This window comes from Tachypleus tridentatus, chromosome 6 (assembly GCF_004210375.1).
Source record: "Tachypleus tridentatus isolate NWPU-2018 chromosome 6, ASM421037v1, whole genome shotgun sequence".
NCBI lineage: Eukaryota > Metazoa > Arthropoda > Merostomata > Xiphosura > Limulidae > Tachypleus > Tachypleus tridentatus.
In genome coordinates, this window is record NC_134830.1 from 1,201,220 (window position 1) to 1,221,432 (window position 20,213).

At 33.0% G+C, this 20,213-nt stretch overlaps 1 protein-coding gene across 1 annotated transcript in view; it reads left to right on the plus strand.

Moving 5' to 3' along the window:
* Nucleotides 1-20,213, plus strand: part of LOC143254462 (diuretic hormone receptor-like) — a 62,626-nt gene that overhangs the window by 20,739 nt on the left and 21,674 nt on the right. Inside the window, exons 6-9 of the mRNA XM_076509644.1 lie at nt 3,230-3,380; nt 11,738-11,822; nt 13,096-13,162; nt 20,075-20,155. Coding sequence (XP_076365759.1) covers nt 3,230-3,380; nt 11,738-11,822; nt 13,096-13,162; nt 20,075-20,155 — 384 coding nt within the window. The remainder of the gene's footprint in view (nt 1-3,229; nt 3,381-11,737; nt 11,823-13,095; nt 13,163-20,074; nt 20,156-20,213) is intronic.

Here is a 20,213-nt window from a genome sequence, read left to right on the forward strand (position 1 = left end):
AACCAAGGTAAGATGTTAAATAACGGTAAAACCTGAACAAGATATCTAAGTAACAGGAACCGAGGTAACGTGTTAAATAACGGTAAAACCTAAACAAGATATCTAAGTCACAGGAACCAAGGTAAGATGTTAAATAACGGTAAAACCTGAACAAGATATCTAAGTAACAGGAACCAAGGTAAGATGTTAAATAACGGTAAAACCTGAACAAGATATCTAAGTCACAGGAACCGAGGTAAGATGCTAAATAACGGTAAAACCTAAACAAGATATCTAAGTAACAGGAATCATGGTAAGATGTCAAATAACGGTAAAACCTGAACAAGATATCTAAGTCACAGGAATCATGGTAAGATGTTAAATAACGGTAAAACCTAAACAAGATATCTAAGTAACAGGAATCATGGTAAGATGTTAAAAAACGGTAAAACCTAAACAAGATATCTAAGTCACAGGAGCCGAGGTAACGTGTTAAATAACGGTAAAACCTAAACAAGATATCTAAGTAACAGGAATCATGGTAAGATGTAAAAAAACGGTAAAACCTAAACAAGATATCTAAGTCACAGGAGCCGAGGTAACGTGTTAAATAACGGTAAAACCTAAACAAGATATCTAAGTAACAGGAACCAAGGTAACGTGTTAAATAACGGTAAAACCTGAACAAGATAACTAAGTCACAGGAACCGAGGTAAGATGTTAAACAACGGTAAAACCTGAACAAGATATCTAAGTCACAGGAACCAAGGTAAGATGTTAAATAACGGTAAAACCTAAACAAGATATCTAAGTAACAGGAATCATGGTAAGATGTCAAATAACGGTAAAACCTGAACAAGATATCTAAGTCACAGGAATCATGGTAAGATGTTAAATAACGGTAAAACCTAAACAAGATATCTAAGTAACAGGAATCATGGTAAGATGTTAAAAAACGGTAAAACCTAAACAAGATATCTAAGTCACAGGAGCCGAGGTAACGTGTTAAATAACGGTAAAACCTAAACAAGATATCTAAGTAACAGGAATCATGGTAAGATGTAAAAAAACGGTAAAACCTAAACAAGATATCTAAGTCACAGGAGCCGAGGTAACGTGTTAAATAACGGTAAAACCTAAACAAGATATCTAAGTAACAGGAACCAAGGTAACGTGTTAAATAACGGTAAAACCTAAACAAGATATCTAAGTCACAGGAACCAAGGTAACGTATTAAATAACGGTAAATCCTAAACAAGATATCTAAGTCACAGGAACCAAGGTAACGTGTTAAATAACGGTAAAACCTAAACAAAATATCTAAGTAACAGGAATCAAGGTAACGTGTTAAATAATGGTAAAACCCAAACAAGATATCTAAGTAACAGAAACCAAGGTAACGTGTTAAATAACGGTAAAACTTGAACAAGATAACTAAGTCACAGGAACCAAGGTAACGTGTTAAATAACGGTAAAACCTGAACAGGATATCTAAGTAACAGGAACCAAGGTAAGATGTCAAATAACGGTAAAACCTGAACAAGATATCTAAGTCACAGAAATCATGGTAAGATGTTAAATAACGGTAAAACCTAAACAAGATATCTAAGTAACAGGAATCATGGTAAGATGTTACATAACGGTAAAACCTAAACAAGATATCTAAGTCACAGGAACCAAGGTAAGATGTTAAATAACGGTAAAACCTGAACAAGATATCTAAGTAACAGGAACCGAGGTAACGTGTTAAATAACGGTAAAACCTAAACAAGATATCTAAGTCACAGGAACCAAGGTAAGATGTTAAATAACGGTAAAACCTGAACAAGATATCTAAGTAACAGGAACCGAGGTAAGGTGTTAAATAACGATAAAACCTGAACAAGATATCTAAGTCACAGGAACCGAGGTAAGATGCTAAATAACGGTAAAACCTAAACAAGATATCTAAGTCACAGGAACCAAGGTAAGATGTTAAATAACGGTAAAACCTGAACAAGATATCTAAGTAACAGGAACCGAGGTAAGGTGTTAAATAACGATAAAACCTAAACAAGATATCTAAGTAACAGGAACCGAGGTAAGGTGTTAAATAACGGTAAAACCTGAACAAGATATCTAAGTAACAGGAACCGAGGTAAGGTGTTACATAACGGTAAAACCTGAACAAGATATCTAAGTAACAGGAATTGAGGTAACGTGTTAAATAACGGCAAAACCTGAACAATATATCTAAGTAACAGGAACCGAGGTAAGGTGTTAAATAACGATAAAACCTGAACAAGATATCTAAGAAACAGGAACCGAGGTAAGGTGTTAAATAACGATAAAACCTGAACAAGATATCTAAGAAACAGGAACCATGGTTGAGGTAAAATAATGGTAAAACCTGAATAAGGTATCATAAGTAGCAGAAACCAAAATCTGTGAAAATCTGTTGGCCCTAGGCTTTTCGACTTGTAGATGCCTCCAAATTAGTGTGAGGCCCTGAGCTTCAGCCCGGTAAGCCCATGCCTTAATCCGGGGTTGTATACAGCTCACATTTCTTTCTGTGGAACAGGCATGTGTTATATTCCATTTGTATAGAAAGAGAACATATAAGCTTTCTTAATTGATAATATCTAGAATTAACGATGCATTTTTACAGGCAGCTTGTGTCTTGATAATATATAGAATTAACGATGTATTTTCACAAGAAGCTTGTGTCTTGATAATATCTAGAATAAACGATGTATTTTCACAAGAAGCTTGTGTCTTGATAATATCTAGAATAAACGATGTATTTTTACAGGCAGCTTGTGTCTTGATAATATCTGGAATTACCCATGTATTTTTACAGGCAGCTTGTGTCTTGATAATATCTAGAATTACCTATGTATTTTTACAGGCAGCTTGTGTCTTGACAATATCTAGAATTAACCATGTATTTTTACAGGAACCTTGTGTCTTGATAATATCTAGAATTACCTATGTATTTTTCCGGAAGCTTGTGTCTTGATAATATCTAGAATTAACGATGCATTTTTACCGAAAGCTTGTATCTTGATAATATCTAGAACTAACGATGTATTTTTAACGGAAGCGAATTAACGATGTATTTTCACAAGAAGCTTGTGTCTTGATAATATCTAGAATAAACGATGTATTTTCACAAGAAGCTTGTGTCTTGATAATATCTAGAATTAACCATGTATTTTTACAGGCAACTTGTGTCCTTATAATATTTAAGATTAACTATGTATTTTTACAGGCAGCTTGTGTCTTGGTAATATTTTTGACATACTTATTGGGCACTAATTTCTTCTGGATGTTCGTTGAAGGCCTTTATCTCTATGTTCTGGTGGTGAAAACGTTTTCTTTTGAGATTTTCAAGGTCCAGATATATGCTTTTGTGGGATGGGGTAAGTCTTTATGAAAATGTTGTAGCAAACAATAACTTTATTTACCGCTCAAATTGTTTGATTATAAATAATCATGATCTAAGTTCACAATCGTTATTGTGTGAGTGACGATTAGTGGCTTGGAGTTTTGTTCTAAAATGTTTGTTACTAATGTTTCTTTACTCGCGAAAATAAACTCAGTTTCAGTGACGTTTCGGATTACTGAGCTTGCATTCGATCACATTAATTGTAATTTCTGATTATCGTGAAGGGGAAAGAGGGAGCCTGTGTATGTCAACTAACTTGTTGAAAGTTTTTGGTTTTTTATTCACATAGTTAGTATTAATTGACAAAGATAATGTAAGGGAAGACTGCTTCTATAGATTGTCGGCAACAGCGTTCAGTATACTAAGTAAGTGGTCGAAATGGTATTATCGTCTTCTTACTAGAAATAGTATAGGGTCTTTAAAGTAAGGCTTGCTACAAGTTATCACCAGCCTTAATATAGCATAATGTCACACGAACATCTATTCTACAGGTCACGCTTCTCGAAATAAAATATTCTATACCCTAACAATTGAAAATACTTTCTTTGTAGTGTTTAACGGTTCTTCTGTGCAATAAAGCCACTGTAATGCTCGTAAAAGTTGTTCAAAGAAACATACACAGTAACATTAATGTGCTGAAGAAACTAATAAATAGTAGGCTTGACCATCACTTTATAACGTCCCCACAGCTGGAAGGACGAGTATGTCTGCTGTGACGGGTATTCGATTCCACGATCCTCAGATTACAAATCGAGCGCTCTAACAAATTGGCCATGCCGAGCCCCGCTATGTTAGTAGAGGCACCTGCCAATTAAAAAAAAAACAATAATTTAACTTACTTTGAATATCCATCTAAAAAGTTCGAACAAATGTTGCATGTTTACTGCAATGCGCATGTGTTTCATGTAGTGAAATCCTTAGCAAAAACAAAAAGCCACACAGCAAAGAAATTTATTTGAACTTCGACCTGAAGTAAATTCCAAAGAATGTTAATAAAAAAACACACAATCTCTTCGTCTTCGTGTGTAAGTCTTTATTAAAGAGTTTATTTGAGTGCTCTTGAATTTACTTGGTTGGTGTTAATGTTTTGTATGGGCTGAACGCTTTATATTTCGCTTTTAACGTGAGTGAAAGACTTAACTACTCGTTAATGGATCGAAAAATATGGGCTAGTTTCAGCTTATATCGATCGTTTAAATAGTGTTTGCAAAAAAACAGCTTGCAATACCTTGGGGTATTTTTAGCTTGTTCTCTTCAACGCACTTTAAGAACCTACGCAAGAGGCTTTTCTTATCTTAGTTACTTTCAAAATAAGCCCAAGTTTTGAATTCACAAATCCATCGAGTAGCCAATCATTATGCATCAAGAAGTATACCGCAATGAATGTTATCGCAAACTTTCTAGAATTATTTATGAGATCGACCTCACATAATAGGTGTCTCTTGTCTAATCACACTATAAATGATCATTTCTTTGGAAGTAAACAGAATCGTGAATAAAAACTGTCAAATCATTAACTAATCTTACGTACGATCCTATTGAAACGAAGATACAAAAGACGCCATTTTTATCGTCTATCAAAAGATCACCAACTTGTTCGCTTCCATTATATAAAGGTAATTTTTCGTTTGTTTTGATTAAAAAGACTCGTCAAATGGCTATTTGTTAAATCACTGAGGTATTACAGTCAAGATATAAATATTTAGGTTAAAGAAACAAAGAAAGCTTGGATGATATTAATTCTATCTAGTTTTAGAAGGCAACAGCTGGCCAAGATGTATAAATCATTTTTTTCAATATATCACGACGTTTAAAAGCAAAATTTGATATGGAGCTTTCGCTGACGAGTTCTGGTATTAAACGAAAGGATTTCTGAGTAGTGACCTACAACAGACAGAGGTATTCATTTTTCGTTTACACAGCTCTTACTTCAAACCAAGATATTACTAACAGAAATGTTAAAAGGTTGTTGTTGCTGTTTTGAATTAAGCACAAAGCTACAGAATGGGCTATCTGTGCTCTGCCCACCACGGGTATCGAAACCCGTTTACTTAACGTTGTAAGTCCTCAGACATACCGCTGAGCCACTGGGGTCATGTTAAAAGGAACATCTGCGTTCATGCGAGATTCTTTTTCTTCATTATTAAACTTAGTAAATGTCCGGGCTCGATCCCTTCAGTCGATACAACTACTACACAGCTTTATGATTAACAGTGGTGCAGCGGAAAACTTAAGGTTTTGCATCGTCGAAATTCGGGGTTCGATTCCTACAGCTCACACAACTACAGCGTATGTTTGTGTTTAAAATCGACCAACCCACCTACAAATGATTTGTTGATAATTACGTTATTGAAACAAATTTAACATTACCTCAGGGCCAGGTGGTTAGGAAGTTTAATTCGCAATATGAGGGTCATGGATTCGAATCCCCGACCCACCAAACACGTTCGGTCTTTAAACCGCGGTGGCATTATAATGTACGGTCAAACCTACTATTCAATAGTAAAAAAAGAGTAGCCCAAAGTTGGTGGTGAGTGTTGGTGACTAGCTGCCTTCTCTCTAGTCTTCCACAACTAAATTACGGACAGCTACCGCGGATAGTCCTTGCGTAGGTTTATGAGAAATTCTAAACAAATCAGAGCGTTAATATTATAGTGTTGTTTTTTTTTTTTTGTAGGATTCTTCTCTATTACAGCCTACACTTAAATAGCATAATAAAAATATTGTTACAGTGCGTTAATTAATATTATATTAACATCACCTTTTGTAACTCTTAATATAAATAAATATATTAAGGTTATAATATTATTGCATGCGAAATCCCATGCCCACTGTGAATATTTAGGTTAAACCCTAACCTTGAATCATAACTGTTTTTAAGTATCTTGTCTATTGGTTGCTGGAACAGAGGTAGATAAAATATGAATAAGTGCTTTAATAGAATTGTATTATCATGATGTCATAAATTGTGTTATAATAATATAATTACGTGTATTACTATTGTTTGAAGCAAGCACAAAACTACACAATGGGCTATTTATGCTTTGCCTACCGCGGGTATCGAAACGCGGGTTCTACCCTTGTACGTCCGCAGACACACCGCTCTGCCACTGGGGGACAATTTATTATGATACTAATTTATTATCGTAATATAATTGCGTTACCATAATATAATTAATTGTGATATCATAATAGAACCAATTATTTTACCACATTATAATTAATTGTCATTATAATTAATATAATTAATTATATTATGGTATATAATTACCATAATATAATCAGTTATGTCACCAAAATATAATTAATTTTATTCCTATATGTTATTGTTACCGTTTAATAGAAGGTCACCAAAACCTTCATGCCTAAAACAAAAACCAGAGGGGCACTTAAGTTATAATTATAGTGTATATTAAATCACATTGTATATTAAATTTTAATTATATTTGTCTGGATCCATAAAACTTGTGAGAGTAAACGCTAGACTTGGGAAAAAAAAAGGTTTGTATAGAAAGAGATATGAAATCTTACAACACCCCACCCCCTCAAATAAAGTTTCTTGTAAAGTCCCCCTACCCCTGTGGCTCAACGGCAAACGATAAAACTCGTGTATCGAAATCCTAAGTGGGCATATTACAAATAGCCCATCTTGTAACTTTTGCGCTTAACAACAACCAAATTCACTTAGTTTACAACTGATTGTTTTATATTACTTAGAGTAAGTTGATTACTAATACTGTTCTTACATTAAACAATTATGTGAAGACGTATAAGGATATTACGTATAAAAATATTACGATGTGGAACATAATATTTGGAGTTTGGAAACAATATTGTCGCTTATAACGTGGCAAAACTTCAACGATACAAAAATGTATTAAACAACCAAGTTCTTAACTCAACAAAATACGTTGTCACCCTACATTCTGATACAGTTAACAAGTGTATTGTCGGAAATTTATTTTAACACTAGGCTACCTGTGCTGTAACCCCTGCGAGGATGGAGTTACGACTTATAGCGTTTCAAGTCCTTAAGATTAACTAAACCAATAGGAAACCTATAGAAGTATCACTCCTTTGGTGTATTGTAATCCGATAAAGGAACACATCATAACAGAGTTAACACGTTATTAACGTGACGCGATATGAAGTGACACATTGTGTGAAATTTCAAAACCAATTATGAACCAGGTTTCTCTCAGTTATCAAAATAGGCATAAACATTCTTGTATGAAAACATAGAATGTTTTAAAGTGTAAAATGTTTAATGAAAGATATTATTGTGAAAGTAATAAACACCGAGTTTCCTGGTGATCGTAAGTGTTATCATTTAAATAAAAATATTTCGAAAATACAAAGATTACGTTAATACAATTATAAAACGAACAGAACGTGTCTCCATCATTACCTTGTTAAATAAGTTCTGTTCGCAACAAAACAGTGAACACTCCTGAAAGATCAACCGTGACGTAAATGTGTCGTATTAATATACCGAGGAGAAATATGAATACTTTAGTTACCACCACTTCATCCAGATACGTAAAGCGCTACATTGTAGAAATTGAACGATAAGTTGTGTATAATTTAGATACGTTCGTATAAATCCTAATCTGTTTGTAAGCAAAGCTGTAATTGAAACAGAGAGCACTGAAACATCAACTCCACTGTCATTTTTGTTATAGTAAAGTTACAATGAAAAACAATGAAACATCAACTCCACTGTCATCTTTGTTATAGTAAAGTTATAATGAAACACAATGAAACATCAACTCCACTATCATCATTGTTATAGTAAAGTTACAATGAAAAACAATGAAACATCAACTCCACTGTCATCTTTGTTATAGTGAAGTTATAATGAAACACAATGAAACATCAACTCCAGTCATCATTGTTATAGTAAAGTTACAATGAAAAACAATGAAACATCAACTCCACTGTCATCTTTGTTATAGTAAAGTTATAATGAAAAACATTGAAACATCAACTCCACTGTCATTTCTGTTATAGTAAAGTTATAATGAAACACAATGCAACATCAACTCCACTGTCATCATTGTTATAGTAAAGTTATAACGAAAAACAATGAAACATCAACTCCACTGTCATCTTTATTATAGTAAAGTTATAATGAAAAACAGTGAAACATCAACTCCACTGTCATCATTGTTATAGTAAAGTTATAATGAAACACAGTGAAACATCAACTCCACTGTCATCACTGTTATAGTAAAGTTATAATGAAACACAGTGAAACATCAACTCCACTGTCATCTTGGTTATAGTAAAGTTATAATGAAACACAATGCAACATCAACTCCACTGTCATCATTGTTATAGTAAAGTTATAATGAAACACAATGCAACATCAACTCCACTGTCATCATTGTTATAGTAAAGTTATAATGAAAAACAATGAAACATCAACTCCACTGTCATCTTTGTTATAGTAAAGTTATAATGAAAAACACTGAAATATCAACTCCACTGTCATCTTGGTTATAGTAAAGTTATAATGAAACACAATGCAACATCAACTCCACTGTCATCATTGTTATAGTAAAGTTATAATGAAACACAATGCAACATCAACTCCACTGTCATCATTGTTATAGTAAAGTTATAATGAAAAACAATGAAACATCAACTCCACTGTCATCTTTGTTATAGTAAAGTTATAATGAAAAACAATGAAACATCAACTCCACTGTCATCTTTGTTATAGTAAAGTTATAATGAAAAACACTGAAACATCAACTCCACTGTCATCATTGTTATAGTAAAGTTATAACGAAAAACAATGAAACATCAACTCCACTGTTATATTTATTATAGCACTGGTAACGGCAGAATGAAAGCCTCAAAACACCAATTAAACCAAATATGTGAAATAATTAACAATAAAAAATAACATTATCTTCCAATTGACAAAATATTTAAAAATCTACTTGTCATATCTCAGTCCCACGAAATACACAAAAAGTAGAAACTAACGTGTAGGATTTTGCTTTTAGTTAACAGTTGACACAATGTTAGTTTCGTCCAGTTTCTAGCATTATAAATCGACAGACATTCGGATGTGCCACTGGGAATCAGGGCTGATAAAGAAATTATGGTTACATTAACTATACCACGAAATGCATTGGTGTTTAGTTTCACGCATATAACAGTTTAAACCATTTTATAATGTTTATACATTATTCCAAGACCTGGAAGTCAAACTTTGCTGGACTCTTACTGTTCACAAAAGTAATATAATAATATCACTCTTTTAAATACTTTTTGTTGTGTTTGTCTGCATGTTTTCTAAATTAAAGAGCTATGTATATCTGTATAAAAGGTTTTGCTTAAATTTTCGTATGTACTAAGAAGACTGTAGTGACGAATTTTGAGAAATTTGTGTACCTCCCTAGATATATACCAAGTTAGGCCTACCTTTCGATCTCCATAGAATTCAAGATTCAGGAACTTGTGTAACTCCCTAAAACATTTGCTAGTTAGGCCTACCTCTCGACTCCTATAGATACCAAGGCTAAGGAAAAACTAAGCTTTTGTCTCAGCTGACGTGGACCACAACATTTTTGGTGCATGAGTGAAACCCAATGGGGTGAGGAAATCGCTTCCTCTCCGTACTATATTTGTTTTAGAGCAAAGCCACATTAAGTTATTTCCTGTTTCCACTACCATAAATCGAACTCCGGGTTCTTGTGTCCATAGACTAACCGTTTTTCCACTAGGGGACACTCTCAAGAGGGAGAATCCAAGGAAAATATTGCTTTCTTTATTATCTTCCTGCTATATAATGCATTTTATGACTTAATTTTACAGGGGAAGACGGTTGCACAATATATTTGTTATAGCTCACTTTACACTTTAAAGTACTTTGAAATTTTTTACTACATTCACATTTCTATATCGTTCAACTTAGATCAACTGTTATCATTGTTGTTTACTGAATGATTACATAAGTCTTTCATTGTTTACGTCAACTGTCAATACTGCTTTACCACAAGTGGTTAGGTCAAACTTGTATTGTTCAACATATATCAGCACAAATACCAAGGTTAATGAGTGGTCTTGGCTGAGATTTGTGTGTATATCTAAACTCATGTCTTTAGGAAATTTTCTAATGAACTAAATGTTACATTTCGAAAAATTAAAATTATGATGACTAGAAAGCGTAACACAGTTGAACGATAAATAAAGAAGTATAAAATGAAATTGGTACTAGTGCACATGCGCAAATTTGAAAATTAAGTACAGATGATAAATCTAAGTTTCACTTGTTTCCTACGACAAGACATCGAATAATATGAATAATTTACAAATGCTTGCGTTTTCGATCAAATAAGATCGGCAAACAAAAGAAGAGACTCTACACTTTACATTACTCTTCATTGGCCACAACATTCTACACTTTACATTACTCTTCACTGGCCACAATACTGTACACTTTGCATTACTCTTCACTGGCCACAATACTCTACACTTTACATTAATCTTCATTGGTCACAATATTCTACACTTTACGTTAATCTACATTGGTCGCAATACTCTACACTTTACGTTAATCTACATTGGTCACAATACTCTACACTTTATATTACTCTTCATTGGCCACAATACTTTACACTTTATATTACTCTTCATTGGCCACAATACTCTACACTTTAAATTACTTTCCATTGGACATAAGACTACATTTTACAGTACTCTTTATTGGCTGTGAGACTCTACAGTGTGCAAGATTATTACGATTTAAGCTGATTGAACATAAAAGAGAAAAATCTGTACTTTTGGCAGAGTGATCTTGACAAAAACAACTAAATTCATGAGATGTAATCAACTTCTATAATTATTGTACTATACTGTTATCATTGTTGTGCTATACTATTATCATTGTTCTACAGTATTGTTATCACTGTTATAACATACTGTTAGGCCCAGCATGGTCAGGTGGTTAGAGATCTCGACTCGCAATCTGAGGGTCGCGGGTTCGAATACCCGTCACACCAAACATGCTCGCCCTTTCAGTCTTAGGGGCGTTATAATGTGATGGTCAATCCAACTATTCGTTGGTAAAAGAGTAGCCCAAGAGTTGGCGGCGAGTGGCGATGTCTAACTGTCTTCCCTCTAACCTTACAGTGCAAAATTAGGGAGAGCTAGCGCGTATAGCCTTCTGTAGCTTTGCGCGAAATTCAAAAAAAAACATACTGTTATCACTTTTATACCGTATTGTTATCGTTGTTATTTTGTGAATTAGTAAATTTACCTCACATTTTAAATGTACTTGTATAACGTGCTTCCATGATTCTTCTATTTGTTACCCAGGGTTACCTGCCATTGTTGTTCTCATCTGGGCTCTCAGTAAAGTTTATTTTTCACCACTCCCAAGTGACACATTTTTACTTGTAAGGTAAGTAAGTACAAGTTGTTGTTTTCTTCTTTTATTTTGAGCTCTAAAACTACGTTTAGTGAAGTTTATTTAATCGTAGATTTTATTAGCATAATGAATCACTAAACAACCAAAATTGTACTAAGGTAATACAAACCAAATATATTCAATACGCTCAACGTACACTTCGAGTTCACAATGTGTCTGAACCATTTAAATATTGCGTTGTTAGTCCAATAGTTAAGACCGCTTACAGTGTGGAGAAGTGAGCTCTAGGAAAATGAATGATCACAATGTAGATCTATCGAATATGTTCGTTAAGAGCACTAATAGTGTTTATCCTTTTTCTTTAACGAGTGGATGAAACTATTGTCACGTGGTATTATCGTTGTTGTTGTAACAGCTCTGAAAACTAGATGATATGCGGTTTAAGGTAATAAAATTCGAAATAAATTATTTCTTAAAACTCTTCGTAATATTTTGCAAAGCCTATAATTAAACACAGAATGCTCAAAAACTAGAATAATTCTGTTTATAACTGAAGTTTTGCTTGTGTAGGAACTTTTGCTGTTCCTACATGTAGTTGAAACTTTTTTAATACTAGGTGATTGTTTGCTTGTTTTTGAATTTCACGCAAAACTACACGAAGTCTATCTGCACTAGCCGTCCTTAATTTAGCAGTGTAAGACTAGAGGGAGAGCAGCTAGTCACCATCATCCACCACCAACTCTTGGTACACTAGGTGAATCATTTATGGCAGTTAACAGATGTGTTGGATTTCAGGATTTAATCATTGATTAGTAAAACATTTTTGTGAATCCACTGAAATTTGTATATTGTTTTCATCTTCTGATGTGGACAATTTAGTGTATGCCTCGAATTAAACGTATAGCTCAATATACACCAGTTGTTGTTACTACTGTATCATGAGTAATTAAATTAAACTTTGGAATTCAACTTTCATCAATTGTTAGCATTGTTGTACCATGATAAATAATTAAATTTAACTTGGAGTCCAACTTCCATCAATCGTTACCATTATTGTACCATGAAATTTTATTAAATTAAACTTGGAGTCCAACTTTCATAAATTGTTACCATTGTTCTACCATGATAAATAATTAAATTAAACTTCAGATCCCACTTATATCAGTTGTTAACATTATTGTACCCGAGTAATAACTTATTTAATTTTTTAAAAGTACGATTTCATAACAGTCGTTGAATGAACTGTATTAATGTTATTACACATTTGTAACATTTCGACTTTAACCTCTTCATGTCGTTTTTCCAGGTGTCCATGGCAAATCAGAGACAGTTATGATTATATATTTATTGTTCCGGTTATTGTCGTTCTATTGGTGAGTTTTTTTCTCTCATTTTATCATATATTTACACATGCGATAGGGTTAAGAGAACTTCCTGGTACACAAACATAGACTTTATTTTTTTTGGTAGAATATGTTATATTTTGTTTTAATATATTACAAATTTTTAGCTCACGAACTAAATTCAGTTTAGTTTTAAAAAATGTAAATTTTGATCAATAACTAATAACATTACGAGTGACTTCCATTTATTTGTATATGTCTTTTTCTAATCTAGTATTTTATAGAATATTTCAAAGTGATTGAAATGAAAAATGTAAAACAAGGTCCCCTGGTGGAACAGAGGTATGTTTGTGGACTTACAAATGTGAGTTTTTTACTACTGTAGACAAGTAAAAGTAATTCTTACGTAATCAAATAGCATTATAATTAGTAGACATATTATCCTGGTATCATTTTAAAAAAAATTCATACTATTACATGTTGGAGTCAATTACAGCCAAACACTGGATCAGTTCATTTAACAATATCTTAAATTTTTGTTTATTTATTACTTCTATAACATCCATGCTTTCCCACATTGTTAATGTGGTGAAAGTCATCAACTAGTTCTGTTTGTTCTTTTCCTGAAAACCTACTATGACCACTTTTGAATTTTTAAATTTTTATTCCTACTAAATTTTCTAATTACTTAGTTAAGGGCGTTACGAATCATCAGTGATTAACCAATTAAAGTTAGCGATGCACCACACGCCTTTAATGATTAACCAGTCAGCAATGAGTAACATAATACACTTTCATTAATTAACCAGTAAACAACATCAATATTTATCTTCCGTAGTTTATAAACTAGCGAAGCTCATTGGCTTTCTCAACTTTAACTCATGGGAACAGTAAAACAAAAAATAGATGAAATATTTCCAACGACTGATTAGAAGCAGCAATTCAGTCACTATTAACCTATTCATCAATCATTCTGTCAGTACAAATATATATTGATTTTTCAGAAGTAAAATATGTTGAATCATATATTTAATAATTTATTATAGCGCAATTCATACCTGAAACGTAAAACGAGGCCTGGCATGGCGTGGTGGTCAGGGTTCTCACTTCATAATCTGCATGAAGTGCGATAGAAACCTATCATCAAACATGATCTGTGTAGGGGCCTTATAATGTAACAGATAACCTCACCTTTCGTTGGTAAAACGTAGTACAAGATTTGGCGGTAGATGCTATTGGCTAGCTACCTTTTCTCTATATAGTCTATCACTTCAAAATAAGGGATAACTAGAGCAAATATCCTACAAATTTTTGTGCACAACATTCAAGGGATAAACAAAATTTACGATTCGATATCTGGTGATTTAGGTCCCCTCGGTGACACAGTGGCATGTCTGTGTTTTTCTTATAGCAATGCCATAACGAGCTATCTGCTGAGCCCATCGGGGAAATCGAATTCCTGATTTTAGTGTTTTAAATCCGTAGACATACCATTCTTCTAGCGTGGGGAAGGGATGTCTGCGGACTCTAATGCTAAAATATGGGTTTCGATATCTGTGGTGGACAAAGCAGAGATAACCCATTCTTTAGTTTTGTGCTTAACTACAAACAAACTACTAATAACAATACGACCTTAGAATCACACGAAACTTAACAAAATAGCTGTGAAAATAAAAGATAGCTTACTGCGTAGAAAGACCCGATTGCACTGTGTGTGTTGAAGACTGTCGTTACTTATTGAAGAGACAGCTTCTAAAGAAACTAACAAACTTGCTTTTTTTTTAATAACATGAAATCCTCGAACATTTTAAAGACGAAATGGGAAGATCACGTGCAGTAACTCGTGTAATAAATAAACTGAAATCTTGTGACAAATAATATAATATACCTAGTGGCATTTAGCAGCAACAACAACGTAAATCGCAAAAGGAGAAAAAAAAATGTATTAAATACGTTTTCATATTTGATTTATTTAGTGAAATGCGTTCTTCTATCTAACATATAATATTATAGTCTTATACTACCTAGAAGTAAGAGAAGAAGAGAGAAACAATGAAAGACTTCTTAAAGTCGTATTTGTTTTGATAACTTGTTTAAACTTTATTTCTTAATGTCAACTCCAATAATCTTCTTAATTTTACGAAAGTACTATTCGAAATTCCACATTCTCTTGCATAATTAGTAACAACTGACGCTAAGTGAAATATTTCACTTTAGGATTAAGTGTTATATATTTATTTGTTATTGTTTAACATGAACTAATCCGCTAGAGGGGGGAAGCGACTCTGTATGGAATATGTTAATTTAGGTAAGTAAAATATTAAAGGTCGTAACAAGATGAAGCCTTATCAGGCCTAAGAAACAAGCGACTTTGATTTATGTTCCTACGTCTTAAGATAATTTTAAAATCTTAAGATTATTTTTGTTACCAGAAATAATTTTCTTTCTTCTGATGTCTCGAAATCAAAAAAATTAAAGTGTTGACATATAGTTAATATTTTTGCATCTGTAAGCCTATTTAAAAATTTAGATTTCTATAATGAATAAATATAAATATAAATTGTGAATTGATCGTTAGGAAGTACCCCTATAAAAGTACATGAATTGTAATCAGTGATGTAATTTCCCGTTAAAGAATGACATCAAAAAGCAACAATCGTTAAAACGAGGTCCAATTTTTAGATTACTCGACATTTATTTCGAACCAATAGAAGAACACACCTACTAACAGTTTCATCTTCAAAACTTTCCGTAGTCTGGCATGGTCTGTTGGCTCGAGTTCTCGACTCGCAATCTGAGGATCGTAGATTCGAGTTCTGCACCCGAACATGCTCACTCTTTCAGCCGTAGATCGCTAATGTGACGGTAAATCCTACTATTCGTTAGCAAAATATTAATTAACCCAAGAATTAGTGGTTGGTGGTGTTCACTAGTCTTGTCTGTAGTCTATCACCTAAAAATCAGGGTGGCTAACACAGATATTTAGCGAGTAGTTTTGCGCGAAATTCAAACACACAAATAAATCATAAACTTCTAATCGCAAATACAGTAGTTTGACGTTTAACTTAAACATCTACTGGAGCCACAAATGTGGATATAGTTGGAAAATTCGACTGTAACAGTCAATATTCTGTTATTTGTATAAAGTCACAAGTGGCACTGTTTCATGCCCAGTTAAACAGTTTTTTTCTGTTAAATAGGGTAACTAAACGAAAAGTCACTTGAGTTCTTGGAATTTTAAAAATCGAAAAAATATTTTTCTATCTTCATCTTTTTAAAGACATAAGAATACAGAGAAAAAATTGATTCTTTCAAAAAATAAATATAAATTTCAATTTACTTCTAATTCTTAGCCACAAATGTTGTGAAGCGCCTTCACTCTCACGATCGAACATGAATTATTATGTGTAAATAATGGTGGTTCCAAAATACCTAATGTAAAATGTTAAACTGCACAACTTATTTTATATCACTAGTTGAAGAAAACATGTCATTCGCAGCTGTTCTTTCTCCTCTTAATTTGTATGAAAACAAAAATCTAAACATTAATGGATCGATTGACAAGGCCTCCTTTTACTATTTAAAGATGGCGTGTTGAATTCTTAGCCTGATCTAAAGTTAAACTAAATGACCTATTTGTTTGTGTTTTATTTCTTTATTGTTGTTGGTTTTGTTGCTTTTGTGGCAAACGTACGTCATTGAATTTATGTGATTCAAAAGTATTTTATTTATCCTTCAAAGTAATTTTAGTTTTCTACAAACTTTGACGTCGTATATTAAGAAATTAACGGGTAAGCTAGGCTTGATCTGTTTATTTACATTGTAAGTCATATGGTAGGAAAAACTTTAGTTTGAAGTATATACATCACAACTCAAGTGGTTTGACTAAACATTACATAAATGTAACATTGATATATTATTATATCTATAGTAGATGGAGAAAAAATCCCATAGCAGACAAGCATTCGGTGGTGCCATAGGAGATGGATAAAAGTTAGCATAATATAAAGGTCATACGAGTGATACATAGAAAAAACATCGTATAACATAGTTATATATGATCAAGGCAATAGAAAAATGTTCAAGCATCACTTAAATGCTGGTATTAGATAATATTGATTGCGCAGGTTGCAAGTGCTTTATATGGGAAGTTATAATAATACGTACACGTTCTGGTATCATACTTATTGTGGTTAGTAAAGGTATACCACGAACACGAACCTTGAATATACCTCTAAATAAAGTTTCACAATCTTTTTTTATATGTGGTCGCAACCGAAGTAAACCAATATATTTGTGTCTTTAATATCGGGATAAACTCACTATAACCATATGCTTTAGGCATGTATCTCTTGAGGATAAATACATATGAATTTATGCACTTTGACCATCTATACGTATTCTTGGTTCATACTTCTTGAACAGGGTAACAAAAACATATATATCTAGATCATAGGATATGTATTCTTGGTTCATAGTTCTATAGCAGGGTAACAAAAACATATATATCTACATCACGAGATATGTACTCTTTGTTCATACTTCTAGAGCAGGGTAACAAAAATATACATATCTAGATCACGAGACATGTACTCTTTGTTCATACTTCTTTTGCAGGGTAACAATAACATATATATTTATATCACGGGGTATGTACTCTTGGTTCATACTTCTAGAGTAGGTAACAAAAACATATATATCCAGATCACGGGATATGTACTCTTGGTTCATACTTCTCTAGCAGGGTAACAAAAACATATATATATATATATCACGGGATATGTATTCTTGGTTCATACTTCTAGTAGCAGGTAACGAAAACATATATATATAGATCACGGGATATGTATTCTTGGTTCATACTTCTATAGCAGATAACAAAAACATATATATCTAGATCACGGGATATGTACTCTTGGTTCATATTTCTATAGCAGGTAACAAAAACATATATATCTAGATCACGGGATATGTACTCTTGGTTCATATTTCTATAGCAGGTAACAAAAACATATATATCTAAATCATGGGATATGTACTCTTTCTTCATACTTCTAGAGCAGGTAACAAAACATATATATTTAGATCACGGGATATGTATTCTTGGTTCATACTTCTATAGCAGGTAACAAAAACATATATATCTAGATCACGGGATATGTATTCTTGGTTCACACTTGTAGTAGTGGGATAACAAATGTATGTCTAGATCACGAGATACGTTTTTACACGAAGTGTAGATTCAAATATTTTGGTTTTATATATATAATAGCAGGATAAAATATCACATATTATTTAAATAATTCTTTTTTATGACTCGATAAATAATTTATTTTAGGCGATATCGTTCGCAACATAGTAACAAGTACATTTGATATTTTGGAATCTATAAACATACAAAAAGCCATTCTTGGTTTTATAACGCTTCTTTTGTTGGTAACGCTCAACTTTCTGTTGGCAACTTTCAGACTGTCTTAATGATTTGTCTCAGGCAGAAGTCTCGAGTTCAAATCCTATTTAAGTGAGAATTATATATATAAGGCGAATTGTTAGCTCATAGTTCACGGAGATAAAAATACTAAGAAGTTTGTATTGTGTATTTGGGTTATTTGTTGACATTCAATTAAGAAAACGGAGGAATCCTTTGTACAGCGTTTAACCGTCATGCAGAAGTCTCCCATTCAAATATCAGTGGAGTGGTGATTTTATTTTATATTTCTTTATTATTATATTAATTTTCATATATTTATTATTATGATACTAACAACGTTTTATTCAAGTATTAGGGAAAATACTAATACACTTATTGATTAAATCACGGATAATATCATATTACATAATAAATACCAGCGACTGTATCTGTTCAAAACAACTTAAATACATTGTCAACCTAATAGGTGGCGCTTCAATACATTACTGTTTTTCACTTTTGGTAAGATATTTTGTTTAATTTAATCAAAATATTTATAAGTATTAAAGAAACGTTATACCTTCAGTCATTTGTCCTTCACCATAAAATCTTTGCCTTTGATATCATAGTTAACAAATAGCTGAGTGAGACATTTGATGATGTAAGAATATTTCTTGAGGAACCTTTGTTTCGTATTGTTTAATATACGTATATATATATATATAAGGCTTTATCAAGAAGCACATTTAAAAATAATGAGTACACTGACAGCAACTGCTGATTGACCGTAACATTATAAGGCCCCACGGCTGAAAGGGCGAGTATGTTTGGTGTGACGGGGATTCGAACCCGTGACCCTAAGATTACGAGTAGAACGCCTTAACCCACCTGGCCATGCCAGTTCCCAACACGTGCATGACTTACTATTCAGATAGAGGACGTAATTTTAGCCAGCTTAAATTCACACCAGTGAAATAAGCCGTTCATTATCTACTTACTGACCTACCTCCTCAAGATTAAAGACCGTCTTTTCAGAAAACACTATACCTCTTAGATAAAAAACAAAACAACAAAACTTCCAAATCCTACCAAGTTACAGAACGTTGATTAGAACATAATATATCCCACGTCACAGCGCCAAAATGCATAGCATTTCCTCTATACATCTCTTCGGAGAGCCTAGTAGGTTCAAATGATTATCGTGGCGAACCTTGGATCCGGGTTCGCACCCCGTTACTACCGCAAAAATCACACTTTGCTATTTCTGGATGTGGGTGCGTTATAACAGTGACGGTCAAATCCAACTATTCAATTGGCGGTGGGTGTAGTTGGATAACTGCCTTCCCCGTGTAGTCTATCTTTAAAATTCAGAGTCGACTAGCGCAAACAGCCACGAATAGACTTTGCGCGAAATTCAACAAAACAAACAAACACGTTATTTCATGATTTAATAATTGCCGTTAATATCTTGATGTTTACTTTCACAAGAGCTGGAATGTTGTTGGGTTTTAAATGCATGTTTTTTATTTCAGATAAACGTATTCTTTCTTGGACAGATTATGTGGGTTCTAATCACTAAACTCAGAGCAGTACGATCGAACAAAACAATACCGGTGAGTTATTGGATTTCTGCTTTTATACATTTTAAAATAGATATACAAACAAGACAGA